Here is a 20,557-nt window from a genome sequence, read left to right on the forward strand (position 1 = left end):
AAATGAATGTAAGAATAAAAAATAATTAACAAATAAGCCATTCATTAATGGACGTAGGTATATTCATACCTCTGTAACATAATACCTAACGGTGCACATCGAGAATCACTGTAACATAATTAGGCGTATTGAAGCATGAAATCCTACCACATTCACCGTAATCATTAGACCTTTGCCCAACAAATTATCTTCTGTCATTTAGAGCTGCTTCTAAAAAATGAAATGTTTCTTGCGTGGGTGGCGGTAATCGCGACACTCGAAGAATTTATCGAATCAAAGAAAGAGCTAATTCTTACAAAAATGTTATATATCATATAAATATCTACGCCATCGATATATCGACAAAATTATAAAAATTGTAATTACCGCTTTGGAAACACAATGTTTAGGTGTATTTCAACTTACAAGGAACACAATTTCATATACTGTCCACAACATAATAAAACTCGCCTTCAATTATACTTTGATACTTCCAAAATGTTACAGAATGTTCAAAATATAATATTATCGACAACCTGTAGGGTAAATCGAGGAGAGATGGCCCACTTTTTAAAAAACAGCTAATACATCATAAATATTACTAATACCGAATGAAAAATAAAACATATTTATGAAAATAAATATAAAATATTTGACAATTTTAATTTCTGGCCATATCGACCGCAGATCCATCTCGCCTGGAATTATCCTACTCAGTTATTCTCTCCATCGTACGTATTCTAAGAAATAAAATGAAATAGAATATTCTTTCAAAATCCTTATCAATTGCTACATTGAATTACTGTATACGCAATGATTTCTAACTAAATGTTTTGGAAGAAGTGAAACCTTACGTAAGAAATTTAGTCAAATGCGTTCAATAAAATTGTTTCATTTCAGCCCACATTTTCGAGTAAGTCAAGTGTAAATACTTGTCCAGTATATGCATAGATTAGTTCTATCCATTATGCAGAGTCCTAGTTCAGTGGCACGAATGCAGACTTTGTGAGTATTATGCAAGCAAATAAATATCGAGGAAATTGGCGTTACAATTACACCTGGTTCGAATTGTTGCGAGACGCGCGCGCGGCCTTGAACAGTTCGTTACTCTTTCCTATTGTCATTTTGTAGTAAAAACGTGACCGCAACTTGCGATCTATGCGTCGATTCTCGCGACCAGGTCGTTTGCGAAACTGTCGTTAACACTGTCTAAACAATTTAACGCTAAACACTCCCTTGACTCGTGACAAATGTTACCTTGCGGAGAGAACGCGAAATAAATTTTACGCGTTTTCAACATACTGTGTAACAGTTAACACTTTACATAACACTTTCAAGATAATATTGATCTAGGACAGCAGTAAACACTTTTTTTCCTCTTTCCAATTTTCTGTTTATGAATCAATAATTCCGTTTTACGACGCAAAATCAGTACTCTTTTTCAACCGAAGGGTCAAGGAGATGGTAGAAATGGTGGTACTTATGTACAAAGTGAATCGCGAGAAACGGAACACCCGAATATCTGTGTTAGAATCGAGGATAGAAAAAAGTGTGCGATACCAAAATTTGTACTGTTTAAATCGATCATATGAAAGAACGAATTAGACCCAATAAACATTATTGATTAAGTCTCGATCCGCTCTCAGTCCGCTCTCGATTCGATGAAATATTCTTCAGGTGTTTTTCTTCAGATCTCGCTCTATCTTCGTTTCTCAAAAATAATAGACAAAGAAAGACGTATAAGCAGACCGAAAATAGACCGAGGAACTTTTGAATGATTATGATGGATGGTAAAAAACAGTTAAATATTTCGGATGGTATTGAGCTCTTCACAGTAACACGTTAATATTCTTTTATTCAAAATAATCCGGAAAATCGAATCATGTGAAAACATCATAACGCTGCATTTGAAAAAAAAAGTGTAAAGTGTACCGATTAACTTCTATAAAAAGTCACATCACACGATAATAGAGTTTCTTAAGCAATGTCGACCCAGTTACAATCCGGTCCAATTACTAAATACAATCTGTATAATAAAAATTGAATTTCCTGTATGCTTCATTCCTATTGCGAGCGTTTTATTATACTCGATTAAAACGAATTCGCATGATACATATATTTACGATTAAACGATGGAAAAAGCGTTTATATAATATAGTAGATACTACATAACATCAATTGATAGAAAACGGAAAACCAATTTATTTTTATTATAAAGAATTAACACTTTTACTTAGTATAAAAAATTAAGTATTTTTGTTTCAACAATTACTCTGACAAATATATTAAATAATTAAGCATTAACATTAAAGTATTAAAAATTGCATGAATCGAAATACAGATTTGTTAATACATGAGTATTTAAATACAGTTGACATAAGAACTTTGAATTTATATACCTTTTATTACGTTTAATATTTTCATGACATAGAAATAGGAAAATGTGATACTTAAATAAAAAAATTATTTGAAATCTTTCACTCTGCTTATCAACCTTTACTTTGTCATATATTTATTTCAATATAAAATGAAATTATATTTACTGCTGAATAAATCAGCGAATATAACGCATAATTATTTAGTGGAATAATTCGCGATTTATATTTTGATTTTCGACAAAATCTATTTGAATTTTAACCAACTTTAGTTATTAGCCTTAATGGTTTTAAGGTCTTCAACCTTCAATAACACTGCTTACAGTAGACTTTCTGATTATATATTTTGTTATGCTGCAGTCTTAGGTAGTTCACTAGTTAACCGTTCTACTTGGGTAGAGTTCGCTAGTGCACTAGAGCATTTTTGACAATGTCGGTATTTCAGTACCGCAGACACAAAATTACGTTCCATGGGACGTCTCCTTGGATCTTAAGCTGTGATGTTATGTTATATATATATATATAACATAATATATACATATATATATATATATATATATGTATGTATGTACAATATAGATACATAGTATTTAACAAGTTCATACTTTTTGAATCGATATATGAGGAAATATTATTAATACAATTTTTCTCAATGAAAAAGAATATACATACAATTTAACTTTTTATCATTTGTATTAATGTAAATAGTAAATACCTATATATGATAAAACAAACTGTTCTTAAAGGATATTTCAATGAATAAATTTGCATTTAACAGCCAATCAAAATGGAAGTACAGTAGAATAATTGTGTTTCATGGACCATGTTAGTCGATTTAAAAAATATAAAAGTGCAAAGTAATATTATGAAAGAAAAAATGCATATCGTTATTGTGACATGAATAGTAATTTAATTAGAATTTATACGAGGGATCTTACAGACACATTTCAATCGTATCAATTTTTTACGTTTGTAATTATTTTTTTAAGGTTACATACAAGTGCAATTATTTTATATAAATCACAATGTAGATAATTAATTTCAATATAGCTGATACATTCATGATTTCTCGTTATTCGAAATTCTTTTCACAATGTCAAATAATAAAAATCAGCAATATAAAGTACAGTCATTTCATCCATTCGAAAGTCAGGTAAGATTTCTTACAAAAAATTTCATAAAAAATTGTATTATTATATATAAAAATCCATAGAACCTATAATATTTAAAACTTTGGTGATTTACATTTAATTCCTCCATACTTAACTTTTTTAATTTACGTGTTGTTTTAATATTTTTTGCATTAGGATAATTTGATGCTGCAACAAATAAGAAATATATTTTAACAAATAATAAAATTGTAGTCTATAATCATTTGCAAGAATATGTAAACAATCTTAAAAGTAAAGAGTCAGAAATGAATTTTCATCCCATTCCTAAAAATAATTCAATGACTGAATTTCAATTAAATAATGTAAATAATAGTTGTAAAAGTAATTTTAATAATACAAATCTCAATTCGTATGAAATCAGATACATTTCTCTGCAAAATATAATTAATTCCCAAAATGAATTAAAAAATAAATATACCATACAAAATTATTTCATAATGGATAATGTAACTACTAATTCTATTTCATTTCTTGCAAAGAGTATTCATGTAGATGATATAAAGTCATTATCAAATGTCAATGATAATATAACTAATTCAAAGGATTTAAAAAATCACAATATATCTGTCAAATTAAAAAAGTCTGTTATAACAGAGAAAAATATTTTTACACAGATTAAAGATAAATCTTATGGTGTTGGAACTAATAATAAAAGTTTAAACGATGAAAATAATGATCCAGAGACTAAACTTATAACATTGTCTACTCCAAACAAAGCTAAAATCAATGGATTGGATGTACTAAATAAGCAAGTTAAATCATGTAGTCAGTGTTCAATGACATTCAGATACAAAAGACATTTGGATCGACATTTGGAGGGGCACCAGAAAAATAATTGTTCTTACTGTAATGCAAAATTTGCTAGACGTAAACATCTTGAGATACATTTATTTCGTTCTCATGGAGAAAGAGTAACAAAGTATCCACATTCTTGTGATGTATGTCCTCGCAGTTTTCCTAAGCGTACTTTGTTAAATCGTCATCGTGCAAAGCATAGTTATGAAAATGGCAAAGTTTGCTCAGACTGTGGAAAAATGTTAAAAACGGAAGAAGATGATAAGGAACACAAAGAACATTATTGTATAAAAAAACAGTTTAAGTGTAACAGGTGTTTACAAACATTTAGCATTGAACAAACATACCTACTTCATATCCAGAATCATGAAAATCACAAATGTTCCAAATGTGATGTTACATTTGCATCTAAAAAGAAAGCTCATGAACATTATAAAATTGTGCATTCTTCAAAACTGAATCATAGTAAAATCTCTAATGGTGGTAAGTTTTCGAAATCTAAAAATAAACTGTATAATCGATACTCATAAAGCATCTTTTTTGTTATAGACATTTATTTCTGCGCTGACTGTAGACATACTTTTATTAAAAAAGATGATTATTCTCGCCATTTGGAATCTACTTTACATCTCAGTAAAATAAAGAAGGAAATATCTGTGAGAGATACTTTTAATTGCTCAATTTGTTCTAAAAAATTAATTTCGCAAAGAGCACTTGATCAACATGTTAGACGTATACATAAAGGAGAAAAAAGATTTGCCTGCGATATATATGGTTGCACATTTCAATGTGCAAGAAAATCAGATTTGGACAGGCATAAACAGTTACATATAGAACAAAGGAATATTGTGTGTGAACAGTGTGGTAAAACTTTCACTAGCGTTAGTATACTTAATGATCATGTTCTGTATGTACATAACAAAGAAAGGCAATTTATTTGTGACGAATGTGGTAAAGCATTTAAACGTAACAGTTTATTAAAAAGACACAAATTGTCTCATCAACAGTATCGACCATTTGCTTGTATGCAATGTAGTACTGCTTTCAAGAGGTCACATCATCTTACTCGTCACATGGAAACTTGTCACAGAATTGTGTCTGTAAAAAAGAAGAAGGTAAATCTAGTCGCATTCGAATTATTTTTGTTCTTATATTTATAAGTAAAAAACAAATTTGTACATGACATGATACAACATTTAACAGGTTGTAAAACTCATGAAAACAGAAGATGGCCACCTTGTTCCAGTACCAGAAATACCGAAAAAATTAAAGCCAAAAAAAGTAAAAAATAAAGGTGGATTCGACATAGTCTTAACATCAAACGAAAAGATTCTGTCTTCTACAAATACAAATATCGTTAACGAACATACTGATTCGAAGTTTGAATTTCAAACACTGCCTAATTCTAATGATCTTTATGAAAATCCAACTCTATCATTAGAACTTACAAATTTATTACCTACTACTGATTCTTCTCCTCAAGTTCTTTCATTAGTAGATATTAATGCAGAACAGATTGTCACGGTAGAAGTTACTAGCCCAAAGATTGTAACAATGAACGATCTTATAGATCAGTTTGAAACGAGTTCTAATGAAATATTGAATGTTAATAGTTATCAAGATTTGGAATTTCAGCATGGAATTTTAAATACAGATCACCATTTTTTCGATCATTCAAATTATTCTGAATTATCTTTTGAAGCTGTAGAAGGAACATCACTTTTTGTAGATTCGACTATTAACAAAGTAGATACTACACCAATGGATAGTTATTTAAATCAACCATTTCCATCATTTTTAAATCTTTAATAAAATTGAAAAAAATAATTACCATTTAAATGTTTCCCACATTTTCTTGTAAATATTGTAATTTAAACGAGTATATATTATATATATAAGTTTACGTAAAATCAACCGTGTTAATATAATTGTAAATAACAATCCTGAATCAAGGGTTAAAAACAATGCAATACATTTCATAATAGTTCTTGTTTGTTAAAATTCAACATACATTTAGAAGATTATGGTAATTGTATAGTTTTTCTTAATGTTCACACGCATTCTTCACTCATTTTTTTCTTCATATAATGGTAGAAAAACTCCTTATTATAAATAACACTTCTGTATGAAATTCTGAAAAATGTATAACACTGACAGATGTGTATAAAAATGTAATTTACACAAAATATACATTACTCACACATGTAAATGCTTAATGTCATATATTTTTTTTATTCTTGCATATACATAATCTAAATATCTGGTTCAAAGAGGTGAATATAAATTTTGTACAATAAAAACATAGGTATAATAAATAACAAATAGCGAAAGTTTTTTGCAAATAGTACAGATCAAAATATGAACTAGAAATGAATAAAATAATATGATCCAATGGAATTTGATCAATTTTACGACCTTTTCTTATGTGTAACATTATATTATGAAAGCACCAGTTTTTACAGCTCACTTATCTTTACACTCATATTTTTTATAAACAAAGCTGATTAACAATATATAAGTAGTACGTTTAACAATATATCAGTACATTTTACAATGTTTATTCCCCAAGTTTCATTTACTTTTCACATTATATTAATTTTTTCAGTTTTGTTTCACGAAACAAATCTGTATAAAAGAAATCCCGCTATTGCGGCAGTTGCTCCGCCAATCAAGCTCCACGTAATATTCGATACGGCTTTTGTTGTACTCTCCTTTTTTGTATTTTTTAAAGGTATATTATTTTTATGTGTACCGAACATTTTGCGATATAAATTCTTCTCATGTTGAGCCTCTTTAGCAATCTTTTCTTTCAAAACTGTTAACTCAACTTGAATAGCTTTTGTTTCTGGTTCTAATTTTGCTGCCTGCAGTAATGTTTGATATGCTAATGTATTTTCTCCTTTGTAATGCAAAATTTTTCCTACAAACATATAAATACATACAAAGTGCTCCATCGCATACAGAAATTCTCTTACAAGATGACTGTGTATGTAAAAGACGAAAATCAGAAATTGATAAAATTGCACTGTTCGTTTTCAAGTTATTGAAAATACACCAATAGCGGCGCTAGAATCAGGACAATAGCCGCACGACCAGATCAGTCTAATTCACACACTATTAGTGAATTATCATAGTTCAGAAGGATCTTTAATTTTCAATAACTTAAAAAAATATGGTGAAAACGCATTCTTGTTATTCTTAATTTTCGTCTTTTTTTAACGTGCAGAATCATCTCTTGTACGTGTTTAGATTATATAATTTATAACATCAAATACAATCATTAATATTAATACCTTTTCTGAACAGTGCTTTTACATTTTGAGGTTGACAACTCAAAACACTATCTACACTTTTCAATGCTGCATCATATGCTTGTGTTTTCATCTGTGCAGCTGCTAAGTTATTATATACTTTCATAGAATCTTCTAATAATGCTTGCAATTCTATATCAGTAGTAGAATCATCTGCATCTGTTTGATACGAAGCACGATTTTCTGATGGTAATAAAAACTCTAATGCTCTTCGATAACACTGAATTGCAAGCACTGGTTCATTACGAGCAAACCACCAATTCCCACGTTCTCGTTTTTTATTCCTTTAACAAAATATGCAAATGATTTTTTATTATACTTTAAATATTATAGATCTGCAATAACTAATAAACTATAGTTATTTATTTATTTATTTATTTATATTACATAAAACTCATAGAGATAAAGTATATATTTTAATACTAAATTTATATACTTTTATTTTATTTTCAAGCTATTGAAATTATTAACACAGTTTATATAGTGTATACAGAAATTATTCATCTAGTAAATATACTAAAAATATTCACCCAATTTTTTTCCGCTGATTAGCGCTAAGAGTTTCAATTTCATCTTCTAGTTTAGCACATTTTAGTTCAACTGTATATAAAATAGTTGCATTAGATGGTATATTTGGTTCATTTCCTAAATGGCCATAAGCAAATCTTGGATCTACTTCAATTTCAGCAACTTCTTCTTCATCCATGAGCGCAATTGCCAAATCTAATCCCTATCATGAGATGTAATAAATAATCTAAGAATTATAAACTTAAAAAATATAGATTACTTATATACTGTTGTCAGTTACTATTATAAATCGCCTTTAATACTAACATGTAATATAAACTTTGAAAAGATTACCTGAATTACTTCAACATCGCCTAACTGAATTTCAAGATTTTCATGTTCCTCAACAACCGTGCCATCTTTTAATTTGCCAATAATTTTCAAGGTACATATATCGGATCTATTTGGTCGAGTACCATTTTTCCCTTGTCTCACCACCTTTTTTTTAAGTTGTCCATTTCCCAAAATGTCTATCCATTCTTCGGTTGAATTACCATTTGATAGTGTTTCAGTTTTAGAATTACTTTTATCATTATTTATATCCACATTAAGATTTAATTCTTCATTAATAAAGTCAGTTTGAGTTTTTTCTGGGCCAACTGGATCTTCTCCCATCTACAAAATTAATAATCAAATAAAGACAAATTAATAAAACATTCTAAAATGTTTGGGTTTATAACCAAGAATGTTTTGTATTTATTAAAAATTACATTATTTCTAAAACCGTATACACTGAAATCTTTATCTTAATAAGTTTAAGAATTTCTTGCGTTTGTTGAACACGACATAAAATAAATATTTAATCAACGAGGAAAAAATGCACACTCATTTGATAATCAAAAAAATTCAATAAACTAAATTACTATTGCCATTTTTTATACTATAATAAAGCGCACTTTTATGTACCTTTTAAAATAGATAAATAGCAGCGAACAAATACGCACCTTTTTATTTTAAATATTTACGACAGTTTTCCGAAATGTTATAAATTTCTGTTTATTCGCAATACACACATGCGACACCAGTTGGCTTCACTTATTACTTGAAGTAAGCTACGCAAAAGCAGAAGGTAGTAAGTGAATTTTCATTGACTCTGTAAAATTTGTGGTTACGTAAATAAGTATATATAAAGATTAAAAAATCGATCTCTTAATCTCACTGGAATAAGTCCTCAATCAAGTAAATACTTATGTTTTGTAACTAATTAAAATATTTCACAGTTACTCCAATTCATGTGTTCGCTAACATTTCATCTTAAAAAGATTGAACAGTTACATATAATTTTTCGTTCGCTTTCTTGTAATATTACAATATTTTCCATTGAACGAAAATCTATTAATCTATAGAAAAAATTCACATAAATATGAAAATATATGTGCCTGTAATGTTTCTCAAAGTGCAGTCAAATTAAGATTTTAATATAGTTCTATGCTGTACAGTGTGTCCTACAAATATGGCACTCCTTAAAAAACGCATCTTTTTACGCAAATGCAAATTGAGAAGATTTTTATTATCTTACAAATTGAGACCTCGTTTTTACATATAATTGGTTAAAAATGAAAAATTTATGTTATTTGAATCTTAATCAATTGAAAGTCTGATTCTATGCACTAGACTTTCATAGGGATCGATCCACGTGGACAATTCTTCAACTCCTCAGATGTTGCGAATTTTTCCTTTCTAACATAAAATTTGAAAACGATAACTTTAACAGCTATAATGCTGGCATGGACATTGACTTAATGATAATATTAATTTATACGAATCTTTTACTATTACGTTAAAATTAATTTATACTTTCTGATCTGATTAAATAATACGGTTAATAAGTACAATATAAATATAAAATATAAAATAATAATAATGTAAATGACATTTATGAAACATAACATGGTAATAATATGCTAAATATACTAATAAAGCCATATTTCAAAGTCTACACACAAGACAAAATACACGAGCCATTGCACAAATGCTGTAACTATGGAGGGTCAAGATAAAATCAAGCTAACTCAACGAACTTATGGAATTCACAAGCCTATCATTATTCACCGGAATAATGTCGAACCAGTACTATTGATTCCAGTCTACGTTATGATATCGTATTAAATGATATTAATTATACCTCTTGCACTACTTCTATGAAAATATAGATATGTAGATACTTATTTGATACTTTTCAAAATCATCGGTATTTTTCGAAGTATGTATGTACTTAGACACCCCCTTGATAATCTACTCAAATATTGATATCTTTGTAAAATTAATTACATTTGAACAAGTAAACAAATAATATGTAAAAATAATTGCTTCGAACAGAATTGGTATTAGTTTCACATTTAACGATGTCATGTTCAATAACCTTTTTTTATTGAATAACAACAAATTTCTGCTTCAAACGACAGATCCGTTTTAAACAAACGGACAACAATTATCAAAACATAAAATAAATTTCAACAGTTTCGTGAAGTATCAAGTAAGTATATTTATATTTAATTACGATAACTTTCTACAGTATCAATCGAGTATATACTAATTCAGTTAAGTACCAGTATCGATTTGGTATCGATTCGATATCGGGAAGTATCAGCTTTGAAAAGTGATACTAATTATCTAAAATGTTGATATCTTTCGATATCTTCCGTAGGCTACTTTAATATTGTTTGAACATTATCTATAGCATCGATAGTATCAGTATCGGTCGCTAGTGATAGCAATACTAGTCTGGAGTATTTTGATTACCCATTTAAAAATTATTTATATCAGATTATTTTATAGTAATGTAATTTTCCATTACAATATGGTCCGATGAAACTAATCCTTAATAAAGTGTTTATAATAAAATGTTGTTTAATCTTATAATAATTTTTCTTTGTTAATTGTAAATAAGCGACATTAGTATTAAATTACTTTGTATTCTTACTATGCGTAAAAATTAACAAAACAAAATCCTTAGTACAAGAAATAAAATTCTGTCTAATTTTTTTTTTTAATTACTATGTAAAATTTCCAATTTACATCGACACTTGCAGTCTGTTGATTATGCCTTTTCTCAACGTTTGTTCGTCTACATGTGACGATTTTCTATAATTTAACTTTGAATGAGTTGTACAATGAGCAAACAAAAACGTGCAACAAGTTATAAAGCTGAATATGTCAGCGATGAAAAGATATTCTTTAAACTGCCTCAGAATAGACTTTAAATCGTTTTATTCACTCTCTTGTATGCATCTTGAATCCAACGTTTAATGTATTAAATTCTTTAAATCACGAATACATATCTGTTTATGTACTGTTTAATGAATAATTTAACTTGAAATTTCTATAATTGTAAAGTGAATGAAATGTTTTGTATAATTACAAATATTTTTGTAAATTTGAATGGTATATATATACAAATTAGGTAGAAAATTAGTATGTATTATTTATTTACATTGTCGAGAGTATTTGTAAAAAATAAAAAATATCAATGTATTTCAAACATAGACGTACACCATTTTTACAGCAAACATGTTCCATATGAACAAGGTATTCCCATTTTGACCTTATTAATCAAGTATCTCGAAAAATATGGAAAACCCGAAAAAAAGATTTCTAATCGATGCTACAGGATACAAAGATCATGTTTATATACATATTTTAAGGCTCTCGTTTCGAAAAACAAACCATAATATTGAGTTGATGTGAAAGTTTTGACGTTCTTTTATAAGAAAAATAATTTAAGTATGTATATTATATTATAATGATTTGTTGTTCTTCTTTTTTTTTACATTAAACTGCATATTACTTAAATTCGATTTTAAATAACCGGTAGCGAGTATTGCAAATAATATTGCTGTTATTTGTTTCATTGCTTCAATAAGCAAGAAAAAGTTTGTACAATAATTAATAATAATGCGTACAGCTATCGATTATTTTTCTATTGTGTTTGAATAATCACGTTATTGTTTTCTTATAATATGACTTTATTACATTTTTACATTTAGTAATTCATTAAACCCATCGATGATATGACATATCGAATATTTGTAATAATGTTTATATTTCTCCGCTTTAATTATTTTATAATATTATATAACTAAGAAAAATAAGAAAAAATAAGAAAAATAGAATCGATCAATGAATACCTATCAAAATAAAGGAATGCCATATTAAAAAAAATAATCTGTCAAGTTGTTCTTATAATAAAATACTTCAAATGCAATTTCCATTTCCTCTTATCTCTGAATTTAAAATAGTTTACGGACTTGTATACGTAAAATTAAGATATATACATCTATATGTAAATGTACTCTATATTAAGTTCAAAGTTTCAAAGCTGTTTTTTTTTAATGTAAAATATATAAAAATTATGAATGAATCATTAATTTACATTCGAAAATTAATATTTGCTAGTTTTACGTTACAACTTCAAAGCTGTTCAAATTCTACTAGTTTAATCGACATTAACAAGAAGTATTATTAGATTGATGCAAAAATATTGACGTTTTTTGTACGTGGTTAATACAACAATTTTTTTCGAAATAAACATCTGTTTTTAAACTATTGTAACGTGTATAAATGACACTTCTTTCTTCGTTTTTTTAACCCAATATTATGGTTTGTTTTTCGAAAGAACAGCCTTAAGATATGGCGGTAATTAAATAAGCTGTATGCACAGCTTATTCTGAATACCTAAAGGCCATTAGTCTGAAGTGAATGCAATGAAATGAACAGTCATTCTAATTGCCGATATTTCCCGGAGCTCTTCCTTTGATGAACGGGTCGTAACATCTTCGGAATGGTTCACTCAATATACACCAATGCACAAATATATTCCCATACCAGTTACAGAAAAGCATAACAGAAAATATAAGTTTCTATTGAAAGGATTTTTATAATTTCAAATTTTTCCGAATATTCGGACTTATATTTTTAAGATGTTTGTTTACAGAAATTAAAATGGAGCATCTTCTGTACACTGGTAGCTTCAGTACATAAAAATGATAAAAATGTTCATACAAACGTTTGTTCTATTTAACTTTCTGTCGATATTGCAGCCATTTTTTGGTGTTGCACAAGTTTTCAGAGCCTTCAGTTTACAAGAAGGGTAAGTGATTTCATGTGACTTGGTGTATTGCAGCAGCGTATTAAAGAGGACTATCAGTGAATTTAAACTACCCATACCTGTCGCATTCGAACTAATCAGGATGTCAATGATAAGACGGTTAAAGGTTTATATACATACATAAATAAATATATACTCACATTCGAGCTGAAAATGATCACTTCAAATGATTTCTGTGAATGCAGTTGAAAATAATTACGGCAGAAAAATAACATCGATTGGGAAATAAAGTCAAATAGAACAACGTTTGCACGAACCCTTTTTTCATTATTGTTGTGTACTGAATCTATAATTAATAATTTTATAAATAACAAAATAATTTTGTACTTATCAATTTCACTTATTTGCAATTGTACGTATCTTTTTAAAAATACACTGAACAATGTTATTTAATTAGAATTCACAGAAGTAAAAAAAATTCAAAATTCCGTTAGACCTTTTAAATTTCATTTAAAGCCGGAAGAAAGCTTTAAGATAAGGGATACAATTAAAAATCGCTAAAAAGATCGGAAAAGAATTTTCTCTATTAAAACAACTACAATATTTCTTACGTTGAAGTAATATAATTTTTTTCACATAAATCTGATAAAATAAACTCAATTATCGTGTGTGATATAATTAATTTCATAATCTTCAAAACGATTTCCGATTTAGTCGTGTTTCTTTTATTCCCGTGTGTTTATCTATTTGTCAAAAACTACTACAGCAATTTTGATCGTTTCTTTTTGTAATATATAAAGAAAATTAATTGATTATAGTTCTGTAGATTATCTTAAACCTGATGATAATTTATAAATGAACATATACACAATATTTCTCTTATAAAAATTGTTTGTACGTCACTGCATGAAGTGAATGTAACCAATCAAAAGGTCCCACATTTCTAACGTGTACGCCTGCGTGAGGGGGCCACGTTCCAACTGTGTTCCATTCTGACAGAGCGCAGTCGTTACCGAAGTCTTTGTCTGTTTGATTCTTGCCAAATTGAAATCTTTTTAATAAACAATGAGAATATTTTTATTAGTGGGTCTTGCGGTATCAGTCTTCTGTTCGAGTAGCAATGCTGACGATAAAAGAGGTCCGAAAGTAACAGACAAGGTAAATAAATTAATTAAACAGGCACGAAGTAATAAACTCAACAAAGAATTCTGGTTTTCGAACAAAGTAGATAAAAATAAAATTCTGCGGAAAACGTAAGATTTATCATTGTAAAACAATATTCCTTTTCATTTTTTATTGAAGAATTATTACATTCAGTACCTATAATCATTTTATATAAAATTTATGAAAACATTAAAAAACTGAAAGGAATTCGTAACAAATGTTTGAAATTTAAAAGAAATTAAGTATATTTTGTATGCAGGTATGGTTTGATATTAGTATCGGTGGTCATCCAGAAGGGAGAATTGAAATTGGTCTGTTTGGAAAAACTGTTCCAAAAACAGTGAAGAATTTCATGGAATTGGCTAAGAAACCCCAAGGAGAAGGATATAAGGGTAGCAAATTTCATAGAGTCATCCGTGAGTTTATGATCCAAGGAGGAGACTTTACAAAAGGAGATGGAACTGGAGGTTTATTTCAATTTTTTCTTAAAATAAAATAAAATTACTAAAATTTATTTAATATAAAATATAAAATTCAATTCTATGAAACTTGTAAAATTATCATAACATATCAAAGCTTTATATTTAATATATCTTTTTTATGTTTAGGACATAGCATTTATGGAAATCGTTTTGAAGATGAAAACTTCAAACTGAAGCATTATGGTGCTGGATGGTTATCTATGGCAAATGCTGGAAAAGACACCAATGGTTCTCAGTTTTTCATTACTGTCAAGCAAACACCATGGCTCGATGGTAGACATGTTGTTTTTGGGAAAGTAATTAAAGGCATGGTATGTTACATCAATTTTCTTTTATGTTAAAGTATTTTACACAGTTATTACATGTAAGTAATTTTATAGGATATAGTACGAAAAATTGAAAATATAAGTACTGATACTCGTGATAAACCAACCAAGGATGTTGTAATTGCTGATTGTGGAGCAGAAGTTGTAGCAGAACCATTTAGCGTATCAAAAGAAGATGCTTCTGACTAAATACAATATTTATAATTTACTTTCAGAGAAAAGACTAACTGTTTAAACTAAATAGATAACTTTATATACTCTGATGCAATGACTTTGTGATTCTGTATGTCTTCAAACTTCATTTTCAGAGAAAAAATATATTATTGCCAATATTATCCTAAAAATGTATAGAAAACTAAACATGCAAACTAAAAATACGTTTGAAAACAACGAAAATTAATTATTTATACTAATTAAATAAGAAAGTCTATTTTTTTTAAATTTAAGTTTAACATATTGGTAATAAATCATGAATCTAGAAGTAGAATTTTGTATAACATGTAAAATTGAAAGAAAACACAATACCGCATAAAAGATATCTTATCTCATTCATTGTTATCTTATTCCAACTTTTATAAAAATATATGTACATGTTAGTACGCACAATAAATTTTATATATCTATAATCATGTTTTTTAATTAATAAATAAATATACCTTATTTAAGATATTCTATTTCAATATTTTTCCCTTAATTTTTCATTGAAAATAAGATAGTATTACGTTTATGATGTTACGTGAACACTATTTGCTTGTAGGTATCTACTTACAAATAAATACACCTACCTATGTAAGTTTGAAATAACTCTGTTTTTCACAACTGAAACATCCTTTCACTTGAAAGATCATGACATTCTCATAAGACGCAACGAAAAAATGCCTGGTTTCATTCACGTAGAAGTATAAATTATATATAATAAAGTTCATTTTGCACTATAAAAAAGTTAATTTTCTATGGACGTACAAATCGTACAGTTACTGAAAAATTTGAAAGTCCTTCAATTTGTACAATTTACAGAATAAAATCAAATAATGTTTAAAAAATGGGATTCGTATGATTAACCACCAATAATTTTCTAGTTGTAAATGTTATTTTTTATTATTATTCAATACTTTTTTAAATATACATTTTTCATATATAGATAAACGAGATTGCGCAGTAGTATAGGTACTTGATACAACACAGAGATATGTTCTGTATTATATAGGTACATGATTACATATAACCAATTCAGTCTTCTCAGTGTCGTAATCTTACAGCTTAAACATGTTAAGTCTTATTAATTATTTTTCTTCAGTTAATGTTACATTATTTATTTGTATTACAACATAATGTGATCATTTTATTGTTAAATATCTCGCGTTGTGCCGACTAATGAAGACTTCTATTAGGATTCATAATTTTGATCATTTCATATAAATTATTGAACAAAATAAAAATGATACTCTTTAGATCTATATTGATCTACGCCACATGTTTTTCGTTTTTAATGTTATTCCTTTTACTCTACATTCTTGGAGCCGCTCGTTATATTACGGATTTTGAAGAAAATACTTGCGATATGACATATATGTTTGAATATCCACAGTATGTGGTACGTAAACGTAATATGAAATTTTATTGTAATTAAAACAAAATGAATGAATGTTAGTCTAATTTATTGTAACCCTTGGGTCCTCTCACTGATTGTTCTAAATTACATTACTTACCAATATTAATTAGTATACTTTTTATAATAACATTAATTAAATAAGATCTTCTTAATATTCCAAATAAGATAAGATTGTATCTAAGTCTCAAATAAGATAAAATATAAAAATACAAGTAAGTTTCATTTGCAAAATCATTTTTGATAGTTTTTAAATGAAACTTATCATTATAGCAATTAATATCATTAAACATGAATGTTTGTTTTAAAGACTATAATTTTTCTGCTTATACTTGTATAATTTAAAACTTTATTATCATCATCAGAGGATATCTTTGGATAACGAAATAGAGGAACGATATCCTAGATATGGATTATATGTATATGGAGAGGGTTTTGTTACGGAAAAACATAGAAGAATGTATTTTTCCGGAATACCAGTTCTTTTTATACCAGGAAATGCTGGATCTCATGAGCAAGGTTTTTACAATTTATTCATAAAATCTTTGTGTCTTAAATTTATTTTATTTTTAATGCATACATGTCTTTCTTCTTCTTTAGTAAGATCTCTTGCTTCGGTGAGCTTAAGGAAAAGTTTAAAAGATAGAACCCCTTTTCATTTTGACTATTTCACAGTTTCATTGGGCAAGGATTATTCTGCTTTATATGGAGGTACAAAAAATAAATATATATAAAGTTTTTCATGCTAATGATAGTTTAATAATTATTAATGTCTTCTAAAAATAATTGTATTAAGTTAGTAATTAATGAATTATTAATCCAAGGTGTATTAATGGAAGAAACTTTATATGTTTCACATTGTATACAGAAAATTTTAAGTTTATACAAAATTAGCGTGGAGAATGTTATACTTATCGGACATTCAATGGTAAGTACAATAATTATTTAGTTAATGTAATGCAGTTTTAAAAAACAGTTTTGTTATTGTAGGGAGGTCTCGTTGCTAAAGGTTCTGTCTTATTAACTTCTAATGTAAATGCCAGTGTGACAAATATTATTATCACTTTGGCTACTCCTCATACACCTACGTTAGTCTTAGATAGAACTTTAGCCAATTATTACTATAATTTAGAGAACCAATTAAATAAAATTAAAGATGCAGAAGTAAACATTATATCGATAGGTGGTGGACCACGAGATATACTTGTAACTACTACACAACATATAGATACTACAGCAGATATTAATGTTCTTTCAACCAATATACCAGATGTCTGGAAATCCACAGATCATTTAAGCATTCTTTGGTGTAAACAATTAGTTTTCACTGTTGTGCGTTCATTATTTGACTCTGTTAATGTTTCTCAAAGACCACCTAGAATTTCTTCCAAGCCTGAAGAGAGGATGCAAGCTTTATCATATCATTTCCATCATGTAAGAATCTCTTAATATTCTTAATGCCTGCATATTAATATTTCTAATACAATCAATTTGTAGCATGCTGCTGGAAAAAGATTATATTATTATAAAGAAACAGTACAGTTTGAACCTGGTGGTCAATGGATAGAAGATATTAGAACACAGTATACATGGAGCAACAAAAATTTATCAAAAAAAACATCTACTGTTTACCTTATGATTAGACTAAACAGACAACCTGATCAATTAACTATTGATACTATAAATCTGGAATCTAAAGATTGGTTATTTGCGTGTGCAGCGTCTAGCATTCAAGGACAATCAAGGGTTTGGTAATAACATATTTTAATATATTAGAATATTATTCAAATAAACCGAAAATATGTTTATTTGCTATCTATTTGTTTTAGTACTTGGGGCTGGAATTTAAGTAATAGGACAAAACTTTTACCGGATCTTTTATATCGTCAAAGAAAAACAGTCGACTTAAATCTTAAAGAAATAAAATATCCTGGAGTAACACACATTGTAATAAGAATTACACCAGATGATTTAGACAAACATGTTTTAGTAAATGTTGATTTACATGATTATGAAACAAGACTGATACCTTTTAAGGGCAGTATACCTTTATTAAAAACTTTATTCATAAGATCCCAAGCTAAAAGATCTGATATCGGACATGTACGATACTATGTTACTATTGACAACAATATAAATGTTATAACAATTGAACTTAAAACTTCTGAATGTACAGATCCAAAACATAATGCAATCGTTGAATTACGCGAGCCTGGTAGTATTGGTGTCACGCAAATTCAATTTTTTACAGTTGTGTAAGTACAGATAATTAAAACAGGTACGTTATAATTTCGAAGGCATAAATGAAAACAAAATTTGTATTGCTTTTAGTGATAACGGGCCGAAAACGATGAAAATGCAAACCAGATATAAATATTCTAATGATTCTCCGTATTTGAAATTAACTTTAGATCCAGCGTGTTCTTATACAATCGATATTCAAGAAGGCAGTATTATAGATAAAATTTCCTGTATTGTCAGGGATCGCTGGTACCTTCTGTATACAACGATTATCAGTTTACTTTTAATATTTCTATCAATAAGAATTAATCACGGCCGTGAACGACTTCCAACTATAGTAATTACAATACTTCTTTCGTATTATTATGATCTAATCTTCGAATGCCTCATTGCTTTGGCAATTCTTTGTGTAATCACCATTGGATTGTGTTGTTCCATTATATTTTTGGGTTCAGTGGCACATGGTATTGCTGTGAGGTAAAAATATTTAATTATTTACTAAATATAATTCTATATATTTTTTATATTATATAAAAGTAAATCTGTCGATTCTTTTAGATTCTTAGCACGTGCAATCGCCTTTTCAACAACATGGTCAGATTGGATACTCGGTGGATTGAATCAGTTGCCATTTATTACAACGATTTTTGTTTTATCGATAATTCCTGCGACTTGCGGAGCTTTAGCTATGATAATTTCGGTATTTTTGTATTTTTTAAATTTGACAAGAATGTATGAGGATTATTTAGAAGAACTTTTAATGGCTTCTCTGCAACATTTTAATTGGATTAAACGATCAAAAGATACGAAAAACAATTCTACAGAACACGAAGACATTAGACAGAAAATATTCAATCATCTTATTCTTTTCTTGCTTTGGTGTTTCACTGCTATTCCAGCTATGCCATCTGTTCTAGTTTGGGCAAAAAATTTCAGGTTTGTTATTACATGACTATTATATTGTATCTCTAGGTACCAATAATATACATAAACGAAATGTAATGAAAAATATAATTTTAATTTATGCATTTTTTTATTTATATGTTTCAGTTATGACATAAGGTTATCTACTGAAGATCCCCTGCTATATCATAGCTGGACAATCTTAGTAGCATGTAGTACATTAGGCTGGTTACAAATTCCTCCTAAATATCAAGGTATTCGATCACAAGCATTAGCCAGTGTATTATATTTTGTAGGCTGGATCATACTTCTAATAGGAGCAGCAGATCGTCCACAATTTTATCAATATTATATGCCACCCATAGTTGCTGGAGTTACTAGTCTTATTACATTAAACTTTATTACTTCTTAAAAATTTCTCTAATACATAAATTCTGTTTATATATAAAATTTCATTGTTTAAACATTGAATATCATATATACAAAGATTTCTAATACAAATGAATAATTGACAGAATATCTTACAGATTACTGTTCACTTACCATAAATTATTTTCTAAAGAACAATTGTGTAAGAAAACAAGAA

The 20,557-nt window shown here is 28.1% G+C and overlaps 4 protein-coding genes across 10 annotated transcripts; 3 read left to right on the top strand and 1 right to left on the bottom strand.

Moving 5' to 3' along the window:
* Window positions 1–2,946: 2,946 nt before the first annotated feature.
* LOC116426646 (uncharacterized) lies at window positions 2,947–6,503 on the top strand. 2 transcript variants are annotated; one of them, XM_031975885.2, is made up of 4 exons: window positions 2,947–3,507; window positions 4,141–4,804; window positions 4,871–5,436; window positions 5,525–6,503. In XM_031975885.2, exons 1-4 carry the CDS (start codon window positions 3,448–3,450, stop codon window positions 6,128–6,130), a joined length of 1,896 nt encoding a protein of 631 aa, XP_031831745.1. In that variant the 5' UTR covers window positions 2,947–3,447; the 3' UTR covers window positions 6,131–6,503. The 2 variants fall into 2 exon arrangements, with proteins under 2 accessions (XP_031831745.1, XP_031831746.1); XM_031975886.2 differs by having other exon boundaries at window positions 4,479–4,804; window positions 5,525–6,164.
* A 23-nt stretch (window positions 6,504–6,526) lies between these two features.
* On the bottom strand, window positions 6,527–13,223 carry LOC116426653 (peptidyl-prolyl cis-trans isomerase FKBP8). Of its 5 annotated transcripts, none has more exons than XM_031975905.2 (6): window positions 13,205–13,223; window positions 9,144–9,251; window positions 8,494–8,814; window positions 8,163–8,362; window positions 7,615–7,916; window positions 6,527–7,241 (listed from the first exon to the last, which is right to left on the bottom strand). In XM_031975905.2, exons 3-6 carry the CDS (start codon window positions 8,812–8,814, stop codon window positions 6,934–6,936), a joined length of 1,131 nt encoding a protein of 376 aa, XP_031831765.1. In that variant the 5' UTR covers window positions 9,144–9,251; window positions 13,205–13,223; the 3' UTR covers window positions 6,527–6,933. The 5 variants fall into 5 exon arrangements, with proteins under 5 accessions (XP_031831765.1, XP_076225977.1, XP_076225978.1 ...); XM_076369862.1 differs by lacking the exon at window positions 13,205–13,223 and adding an exon at window positions 10,144–10,162; XM_076369863.1 differs by lacking the exon at window positions 13,205–13,223 and having other exon boundaries at window positions 9,106–9,618.
* A 987-nt stretch (window positions 13,224–14,210) lies between these two features.
* Window positions 14,211–15,844, top strand: Ppib (peptidylprolyl isomerase B (cyclophilin B)). The gene is made up of 4 exons (XM_031975914.2): window positions 14,211–14,404; window positions 14,670–14,877; window positions 15,019–15,203; window positions 15,273–15,844. Exons 1-4 carry the CDS (start codon window positions 14,312–14,314, stop codon window positions 15,405–15,407), a joined length of 621 nt encoding a protein of 206 aa, XP_031831774.1. The 5' UTR covers window positions 14,211–14,311; the 3' UTR covers window positions 15,408–15,844.
* A 550-nt stretch (window positions 15,845–16,394) lies between these two features.
* Window positions 16,395–20,445, top strand: PGAP1 (GPI inositol-deacylase). Of its 2 annotated transcripts, none has more exons than XM_031975878.2 (10): window positions 16,395–16,812; window positions 17,193–17,346; window positions 17,428–17,538; window positions 17,652–17,755; window positions 17,818–18,261; window positions 18,325–18,578; window positions 18,657–19,082; window positions 19,159–19,545; window positions 19,627–20,004; window positions 20,119–20,445. In XM_031975878.2, exons 1-10 carry the CDS (start codon window positions 16,657–16,659, stop codon window positions 20,381–20,383), a joined length of 2,679 nt encoding a protein of 892 aa, XP_031831738.1. In that variant the 5' UTR covers window positions 16,395–16,656; the 3' UTR covers window positions 20,384–20,445. The 2 variants fall into 2 exon arrangements, with proteins under 2 accessions (XP_031831738.1, XP_031831739.1); XM_031975879.2 differs by lacking the exon at window positions 16,395–16,812 and adding an exon at window positions 16,945–17,042.
* Window positions 20,446–20,557: the final 112 nt, after the last annotated feature.

Source organism: Nomia melanderi, chromosome 8 (genome assembly GCF_051020985.1).
Source record: "Nomia melanderi isolate GNS246 chromosome 8, iyNomMela1, whole genome shotgun sequence".
Lineage (NCBI taxonomy): Eukaryota > Metazoa > Arthropoda > Insecta > Hymenoptera > Halictidae > Nomia > Nomia melanderi.